Source organism: Lepidochelys olivacea (assembly GCF_965140295.1).
Source record: "Lepidochelys olivacea isolate rLepOli2 genome assembly, chromosome: 26".
Lineage (NCBI taxonomy): Eukaryota > Metazoa > Chordata > Testudines > Cheloniidae > Lepidochelys > Lepidochelys olivacea.
Window position 1 is genome coordinate 14,119,183 of NC_140436.1, and position 9,833 is coordinate 14,129,015.

Here is a 9,833-nt window from a genome sequence, read left to right on the forward strand (position 1 = left end):
GACTTTACTGCAATGCAAGGCCCTTCACTTTTCATGCTTACGTAGCCTTTTCTCTGTCAGAGAGATAGCATTCGGAGACAATGACGCAAGGACTTCCCATAATCCTTTGCCTGCAACATTCTGATCTGCTGATGTGGGGATGGTCCTGCCAAACACACACTGTTGCTTGGGCAGAAAAAGCACAGTCAAGGGGGGAAAGCCATCTTTCCCCATCTCTGGGAGTCCTGGCAGTGCCACACTACCCTTGGTCTGCCTTTGGGTGGTGGCTCTGCTCTTGAGGGATGCCAGGGGATTGAAAAAGATCCCAGCCTGCTAAGCCCTGACCGCTTAGCACCCCCAGACTCATAGGAATGAAACAGTCTGTGTGCTCTGGGTTGGGGGCATGGGGCAGAAGGTCATGATATGCAGAGCTGGATATTTGTCTCCCACCCCAATAACAATGTTTTAATAGACACACTATAAGGTAACGGGAGGAGCAGGGAAGGCTATACGTTCTGGATCCACCACACATACAGCAGCTCTCTCAAACCACAGGAAAGGTACACTAAGGATCAGACACACACACCACTATAACAGCCAAAAACGCAGAGTTATGGTAATCCTTTTCTTCCATTCTTCTGGCATTGTCTCCTCAGAGAGAAACAAGGAGCATCCCCATCCCTGAGGATCAAACGGAACTATTTGCCCAGAGAGACTCATGTGTGGCCCTTAATACTTCACTAGCCTGGTGTCTTATTAACACTTCTTTGCTATTTACAGTTAATTTAGTGCTCCTGAAAGGTACTAAACGGATACCGGAGACTGAGAGCTCCTATCACAGGGACAAACTGCCCCCGCCTAACCAGCCTGACATTGCCAAGAATCGCTGTGGCCCATTAAATCCTTGCCCTCTCTTAGGAGCATGTCAATAAAGGGGACCACACAGGCCCTGTTAATTAATGGACAGGTGCCCACTTCATATCACACTGAATTTCACTTCACAAAGGCAGTTAAAGAGCCACCAGCTGGTAATGCTTTCACTCGTTAATCTGCTCTAGATTTGAATGGATGATCTGGAGGCAAAATGCTTTGTATGCCATCACCTGTCCCCTGGACCATCCAATCCCTCTCTGCCATCCTCACATCCCCTAGTCTTTGTGGTTTGTACAGGCTGGGCAGGGCAGCCAGCTATCCAAAGAACCTGCCCTGATATATTCCCAGCAGTAGCTGTGCTTCTAGATCACTCAACATTCTAGAACAGCTCCTCCAGAGTGACAGGTGGGCATGACCTGGAGCAGAGCCCAGCTGAAATAGGCACAGCTCCTCCCCACAAAATCACTCTCGGAAAGAGGAGACATTTTGACTTAGCCTTGCAAAGAGTCATTTGCCATTGTTTTAGGAGAGCGCAGGCCAGCAGAATGCTCCTCACTCACACAGGGGTAACAGACATCCGTACAGAGGCTTTAAAAACTGGCCAGTTCAAAAATGGAGATTCCAGCTTTGCTCTGGAATGTATGCGCTGGCCTTGGCCTGAGCCAGGGAGATCTTCCACAGGGGAGTGAGAAACCCCAAGGAACAAAAGAAAACAACTTGATCTTCTGGTTCCATTGACATTACAGCTCATACCAAGGAGTGAAACAATCAGCTTTATATATGGCTTGATTAATCAGCTAGTGTGTACCCAAGCCTGCAGCCCAGGCTGGGACAAGGTAATTTGTTTTGCTGTGTAGTTAGACCCTAACTGCGCTGGCATAACCAGTTTGGCTGGTCCGCCCTGCTCCCAGCTGTCTGTGTGGTAACCTCCCAGAGTGCACTGCCCCATGTGTGTCTACTCTTGGTGCAGGGCCGCTGAAAAATCCCAGTGCTCAAAGTGGACTGAGGGACTTGGGCACCTAACCTCCCAAGGCATTATGGGTTAGCTGCCCAGATTTTCCCCGAATGCACTGAAACACAGTCAAGTAGTAGAGTCTGTGGAGATGCACAAACAGCCCCACATCCCATACTGAGAGAAAAGATGCTTTGTGGCCTTGTCTCGACTGTGTGTGACGTGACCACCGGGGAGGAAGGCCTAGTGACCTGGCTAAGCAAACAATTGTACTGCAGTGCTGTGAAGAGGGATGTGCTAACAGACTACATCCTCCGCTTAGAGGAGAGAAGAGAGCAGACAGACTGAAGTACCCAGAAAGGAGCACAGGAAACCAAATCTGAAGGCTTCTACCATGCTTCTGTGAATCCACATCACCTCCTCTGACGGATGGGCCTGACAAGACTGGGGCTGCCCTGTGCCCACACAACACAGTGTTCTCTCTGTTGGGAAGAATCTAAACACCACCCTGGAGAAGTGCAGCCTTCCCACCACCCCGTCACCTCGTGAGCTAGGACCGAGGACTAGACTCTATTCAGAATGAGCTACTTAGGCTTACAACGAACACAAGGGAAGTACCGTAACAAGAAACCCTTACTTGGGCAATGCTGATGGCTGGGACTCCACTGGGGCAGCTGCTCCTGGTGGCTCTGAGGCTGCAGAACTGTCCACTGCTTCAGCTGTCTCCTCCACTGCAGTGGGCTCTTGAGGCCTGGCGGCTGCCCCATCATCCGGGTCAGGGACGGGCTCTGCTGCCGAGCGGATCTCAATTTCCTGAGCCACAGCAGGCACTTTTGTCCTCTCCGCTGCCGCTTCCTCCTCCCTTTTCCTCATCTTCTCCACAAGCTCGCGCCGCCTCTCCTCGTCATCCTGACGGGCCAGGTGTTCAAAGTTCTTGAATGCCTGAAAGAGACAAAGCCAATCAAGCAAACAAGCAGGTAGCCAAGCCATCAATCCACAGCTAATATGCGTGTATCTCAGAAGCAGACGTGGTGCAGGGTTTCCACCTTGACACTAGAGGAACCGAGATTGGAAAAGAGACACTAGTTCAGTATAGCACTGCTTCTAACAGGAAACTGCTCTCAAAGGCAGGTGACAGAAAGCATGCCTGCCTAGAGCAGTGAGAGCTGACAGATTCTTTAGGTGACACAGAAATAAGCAAATGTATTCTTCCATTTCTCAAAAAGAAAAGGAGGACTTGTGGCACCTTAGAGACTAACCAATTTATTTGAGCATGAGCTTTCGTGAGCTACAGCTCACTTCATCGATGAAGTGAGCTGTAGCTCACGAAAGCTCATGCTCAAATAAATTGGTTAGTCTCTAAGGTGCCACAAGTCCTCCTTTTCTTTTTGCGAATACAGACTAACACGGCTGTTACTCTGAAACCTGTCATCTTCCATTTCTGCAGACTGTACCTAAGTAGGAAACCTCCAGTGGGGTCATTGCTCTGAGGCAGCTCACTGTGGCTCAAGTTACCCTGAGACACATACACCGTGCTCTCTCTCTCTCTCACATTACATTGGTTCTCTTTTTTTAATCTAAAATAGAAATAGGTTGGGTTTGCTTTGTGTGTGTGTAAAACAGAATGGGAGGCCACTGGGGGAGTGGCAGATCAGAAGAGAGGCCTAAGGAGGGACGATTAGATAAGCCAGCAGCTTCCAACCTGCTTCGTTCGTCTTCAGGTGCAATCTTGCCACTCCCCGACCCACTTGGTCTTGGCTACTTCTCCAATTGCATCACCTCACCCCAACCCTAACCCCACACTGGGTCCTCCCCTCCAAACTCCCCAGTTCACACGTTCACTGGGCTTTTGTTTTTAAATCCGTACCTGCTGCCTGATCAAGCTAGCAGAAAGCTGACGAAAGAAACACAGCAACAGTTCTAGAGGAGTCAGCAGTTCTGGGAATAGACACTGGACAGAGAAGCCAGGCTACAGGCGGGCTCAGTCCGAAGGGCAGAGCTCTCTCGAAAGGAGAGACATTGCCACCAGCAGCTCCTCTGGAGAAGCGTTAGGGCAAAGAGCACATTAGTGCAGCCACAGCCTGAAACCAGGCACTGCCGCTCCCAAAGAATCCCAGGGAATGATTCACATGTGCTATTCATAGAGACCCACCCGGCCAGCTGCATTTCAGTCATGAAACACAAACCAGCCCAAGGCAGAGCATTCAGAGACAAGGCTCAGACCGTGCCCTTTAAATCAGGACAGGACCCAAAATCCTGAGCTGAGAAGGGAGGGTGGCACCTCTGAACTGCTCTGCAGCACAGTATCATTGGGAGCAGTGTCTCGGCTCTGAATGCCCGTGGCTAGTGGAAAGAAACAGCATGTCCTGGAAGTGACTGAAGCCGGAGCCCAGAATGGCCTCTCTCTGGGGAAATCAAGATTTAGGCTACTGTGCAGTGGTTTGTTCTCACACAGTCATTAGACCTGAGCTACTCCTCTGGGGGAACCAGGACACAGTTTCTCATTTAGAAGATTCACATTCTCTCCTCAACAGGCCGTAACACTTACTGGTCTGTCACATCATCTGGCTGTTCCTTGTGCATAGCAACTTATCTACCTAATTGCTAGTACAGGCTGCAGAGTTCTCTAACGGGGTCTACAGGCACCCTCACCTTTGGGGCTCACAGGCTACAAGTCCAAGGACCATATCCTGCACGCACCTTGGGTTGCGCAGCACAAGCATGGGGAAGGCAAAGGGGGCTTTATATCACCTTTGCACGCACAGGATTCTGGGCTGCCCCTGAGGACAGCACAGCCCCTAACATGAGTTAGAACAACCCCAAGGTCAGCTCTAACTTACAGAAGTTGGCTACAATTGTTGATGGGCTTCTCTGAAGCTCTGAATTCTTGGAATGACTCCCCTTACCATCTCTGGCTACTAGCCAGCAGTCTCTTTTGGCAGGGGCAGCACATGGGGGTCGCATAAGCCCTGGACTGAGGATTTTGTCCCCTTTCTGCCATCAAAGCAGCGGTCCCCCATAATGCAATGTTAAGCTGCAATGCAGGATGTTGGGACCCTAGATCTCCGCAGACCTCAGTTCTAGATCAAAAGCAACAGCAGCTGCGCTCTGCTTCATTTTCTGGAAAGCAGGGATGCCGCTCTAAACTTGCTGTGGTGAGAGAGGCAGCCCCATTAGGAGGGCAGAGAGGGAGTTGCTCTGACTCACTATTGCTGCTGGGCAGGGAAGCACAGAGCTACAGTCACAGGGCCTCCTTGTGCAGCCCACCATCACCAACCCTAGTATAAGCCCACTGCCTATGCGGTCCCTTCATGCTCCTTGGCTCCTCCCCCTCAGTACGTCCCTGTTTATTGAAACATGATCTGCAAAGGAAACAGTGGGTATGTGCTTTGTCCGCTTCTTTATGCTTCACGAAGCCCTGAAAAGCCACCTATTTACTCAAAAAGGGGAGTTACCTGGTTTTTTTAATGGTCTTTTTGAACATTAGAAATATCAGACATTGCCTTCCCTGGTTTTCCTGGAGAACTAATGAGATTACAACATCACAAGAGACTTGTAACCTAAGCAACTGAGAGGGAAAGGGATTGTTACTCAGACTGTTTAAAACTCTTTAGTTTGCCTCTATTTTTGTCTACACCAATTTAATGTAGACTCCTGCAAAACACTTGGAATGAATGCTCTCCTTGAAAACAACATCCTGTCCGTTCCACTGGGGGATGAGAAAACTCTCATGCCAGTTCTCTGCTCCTCTCTGCAGGTCACTTCCATGCTGCTTGCCTAAGGTCAGAGAGGGATGGGGTCTCCAGGACTGCAGCTCTGGAGTACCCAGCTCCAAGTAGAGAGAGCTTTCTCTAAAGCAAGGTGATTTCAAACTTTCCACAGCATCGCTAACTTGGCCACTTTGCAGCCTGGGTATTTTAAATTAGGGTCTGTGCCAGCATAGCGCATTTATGCCTTCACATAAACACCATACTAAATGGGGCTGTGTTTACTTCAAACGTGCTCTTCCAGATAAGGCACGCTTGCCCTGCACCTCACTGGAACACTATACAGTACTCAGCATTAAATTGTTAATTGAAAATGAATGCACGCGTGTAGCAGGCAATTTCCAGTTCCTTAAAACTTCATTATGATAAGAAATACTTAATATCTGACTCTTCTCTAGGTCCTTTTTTGAGTCGCAGAATCCTTTGCAAACATGCACGGAGACACACAACGTGCCTGTAAGGTAGATAATTAAGATCCTATTTTACACGGGGGAGGGAATCAACTTGTTCAAGATCACAAAGCAAGTCACTGACAGAGCCAAGAATACAGTTCCAAATCTCTTGACCTCTATCCCTCTGCTCCACCCACTAGACAACACTCCTTTCCATCTTACTTAGAACGGAATAGCCTTGGGTGAGGGAACTTTTACAGACTACTGATTTCTAAGACATCAAGCACACCTCTGTAATGCTGTATAAATAACAAACCTTTCAAACCAACTGGTAAATATTGACTCCTGATTGACTATGTATGCAGCAAAATTGATATTTAAAAATGTAAGCTACCAGTTTTTGAGGATAAAACAAACTAGACTGTAAAAAACAACCAGGTCTTCCCCCATCGAGCCATTTTTGAGTTTTAAGCATTCCAAAGAAAACCTTCTCCCAGATCCAAAAGGCTGAGGCCAAGCAGGGTGCATTTCAACACAAAATGAGAGGGCTGAGAAGCTCCGAGTGAAAAGCAAGGCTTAGAAATAGAAAGCAAACACTGAAACCTGGAGGAGAAGTCTTCGACACCTCCCTCTCTGCCAAGCTATGGTCAAATCCACACGCTTTTCCCTCCAAAGTCTCTCTCAAATTCCCCCCTTCCTCTCTGTCAATATCACTCAGACTTCTCCTCTTGCCTTGACTACTGCAATCACTCCCTGTCAGGCATTTTTAACCACCAACTTTAACCCCTCCAGTGTGTGCAAAACATTGCTGTCAATATCCTCTCTCATGGACATTCCTCTGAGGAGGTCAGCTACCATGCGTCATTCCACTGGCTCCCCACTGTACTGTGCATCACATTCAAACTTCTTATCCTCTTCTATCATGCTGCCCTTGCCTACATCTCTGAAGTGCTCCTCCATGTGCCCTCTGCTCCAACAGCAGCACCAACCATGATCCTCCCTTCGTCTCTTGTCCCCAAACATATTTGCCCCGACACCTTTCTCCCCTCATTCCAATTCCTCCCGAAACATCATTTTTGATGTGGAACCTCTAAGACATGACAGGAGAGCAACGTAACCTGCAAATAACAAAGGAATTACACAATCAGCTCTTTACTGATCAACCTCACAATCATCCTCCCCTCTTCCCTTCACTCTCCATCCCCTTCGGGTGTTTATAGGGTTCACTTGTGCCATGGCACACGGACTGAACGCTCCCCAGAGCGAGGCCTGGGTCTTTATTTGCTTGTGGAGTGGCAAACATTTCTAGAAGGTTGCCAAACAAATAAAAAGAGTAACTCTACCCTTAGCTAGGGAGTCACCAGGCATGTGCAAACTACTCATGTAACATAGTTGGCCCCACTCAGACCCTGGTGTAAGAATGCCACTAACCACCACTATACATCATGAGAGCAACTGATGATGGCCTGGTCCACCGCTCCAAGACCTCAGGATGGCAGTGTCATGAACAACGGTTATACTCTGTGAGGGAAGCCGACCAGGATCTGTGCTCAGATGCTGGTGCGAGAGAGCCATTAATGCAAAGCCGTCCCCGCCCTTTGCGTTAATCCTGGCCTAACAGGGCAGAACTGCGCTGGTGAAGTTGCCCCGGGGAAGCTGGAGGTTCTGGCAGCTGGGATGGAGATGGTTGGGTCTGGGGCACTTCCAAAGGGGCGGGAGGCCATTTAGGACTTCGGCTGGATCTTTGTGCCCGGCTGATCCGCGAAATAGTTAACTTTAGCACGTATCCTGTCAGCTGACGGTTTCAGCATTCGCCCCCCCCCCCGCCCTGTTGCCAGGCATGGCCCAATTCGCATCTGCCCGAGCTCGCGTCTCGGGCTGCCTGCAGACTCGGGCAGACGTCAGCGACCAGCTCCCCGGACAGCCAGGAGGCTCGAGACGCCGGCCGGCCGCCGGGAACCCGGGACCACGGCTGCGCCCCGCAGCGCCCCGGCCGGCCTGGGGCCCCGGGTTACCTGGAGGGCCATGGTCTGCGCCGCCCCGGGCGGGAAGCCCAGCCGGTCGTCGGGCCGCCCCAGGAGGCGGTAGAAATCCGTCTTGCGGTAGAGGAAGCCGAAGAGGACGCCGAGGAACTCCCGGACGTTGCCCACGTGCTGCAGGATGCCCAGCAGCGCCTGGTCGTACATGTCGGTCATGGCAGGAGCCGGGTCCATGGCGGGGGGGGGGGGGAGCAGAGAGGCCTGGGCCGGGCCGGGCTGGGCCCCGCCGAGTCTCTAGGGCGCCGAGGGGGGTGGGGAGGGGAGGGCTCCTCAGGGCCAGGCTCCTCCGCTGCCAGGGCAACCCAGCTTCCTCCCGCCAGGCACTTCCGGCCCCTGCCGGGACGGCTCCCGGCGGCTACTTCCGCTCGTGCCGCCCCGCTAAACGCTCCGGCCGGCAACCGCGGCCGTCGCCATAGAGACAAGCCTGGTGACCATAGAGATGGCGACGGCGAGCGAGAGAGCGCCGCCCCAGCGCGTGACGCATCTGGGCGCCATCTTGAGAGCCGGCGTCACGGTTCGATGCGCGGGAGGGGAGGGGAGGGGAGGGGCGGGGTTCCCGCGATTCCCTGTCCGGGGCTGCCGCCGCTCTCTCGTGGGGGTGGGAGTGGGAGTGGGGGCGGGGGCGGGGCATGGTGAGGGGCTGGCCTGGGGGCGGGGGGGCACCATCGGAAGGGGGCTGGATGCAGGGTTTTGGGAGGGGGCTGGACCAGGGGGTTGGGGGGGCCTGGACTGGGGGGGGTGGGGGCAGGACCAGAGGGTTTGGGGGGGTGTTGGATGCAGGGTTTTGGGAGGGGGCTGGACCGGGGGGGGTTGGGGGCAGGGCATGGGGGGGCTGGACCAGAGGGTTTGGGGGGGGTGTTGGATGCAGGGTTTTGGGAGGGGCTGGACTGGGGTGGTTGGGGGCAGGGCCTGGGGGGCTGGACCAGAGGGTTGGGGGGTGGGGTGTTGGGAGGGGGCTGGCCCTATGTGCCCCCAGTTCCCCCCGATCACACCTGCCTCCCAACTTCACTCTCATTCTCTAAGGGTCATTACTCATCCCAGACTAGTCTGCCACCAAGAGCCCTCCCCAATCTGGGGCAGCCTGTGCCCGAGTCTGCAGAGAGCCTGAAACAGTAGCACTGATACACGTCTCCTACCACGTCTGTCCCTGGATGGGTTGACTCAAACAAAACAAGGTCTATAGAAATGAGAACTCAGAATGGCTTTGGTGCTGGGAAATGCCTTTGAAACTTCATGTTTCCCCCTTTTGATTTATTTGCCCACAAAATTCTGCTGGGCTTGCTGCAGGGCAGGGCCCTAGGGGACACTACTCATGCTATACGAAACCCTACAGTCAAGAACCAGGCTTGAGCTCTACTCCTATGTGGACAGCGGGGTTGATGGTGAAAGGGAGGGCTGGAGTAGTAATGGCTTCTTTTTACATAGCACAGCTCTTCCCAGGACACAGAGATAGGAACTTCCCCATTCATCTCAATGTTAACTCAAACAAAAATCCCCAACGATGGGGGATTCCACACTGTTCAGCTAGAAGACCTTCCTCTTTCCACTGGGTCTCTGCACACTCTACATCTCCCTCCTGCAGCTTCCCTAGGGGTACCTCAACAGCTGGGCTGGTTCCCACCCAGCCACACCTACCCTGGCCTTCCCTGCCGTTCTGCTCAGCACCCTGCTAAGACCCCACCACGTTGGCTTTATCTAGCCTCCTAGGCTGCCCCCAGACTGTTAAGGCAAGGAGGAGTTGGCTTAGCTATAATGGAGGCAACACTGTGATCCTGTGCAGTGACACAGGGTCCTCAATGACAGGGAGGCCCCCAAAATGCAGGACAAATCT

At 52.4% G+C, this 9,833-nt stretch overlaps 1 protein-coding gene across 1 annotated transcript in view; it reads right to left on the reverse strand.

Annotated features, from left to right (window-relative positions):
- The window catches only part of NUDCD3 (NudC domain containing 3), a 61,906-nt gene extending 53,586 nt beyond the window's left edge, over window positions 1-8,320 (reverse strand). The window contains exons 1-2 of the mRNA XM_084615406.1: window positions 7,979-8,320; window positions 2,442-2,746 (exon numbers count right to left, since the gene is read on the reverse strand). Coding sequence (XP_084471532.1) covers window positions 2,442-2,746; window positions 7,979-8,176 — 503 coding nt within the window. The 5' untranslated portion in view covers window positions 8,177-8,320. The remainder of the gene's footprint in view (window positions 1-2,441; window positions 2,747-7,978) is intronic.
- Window positions 8,321-9,833: the final 1,513 nt, after the last annotated feature.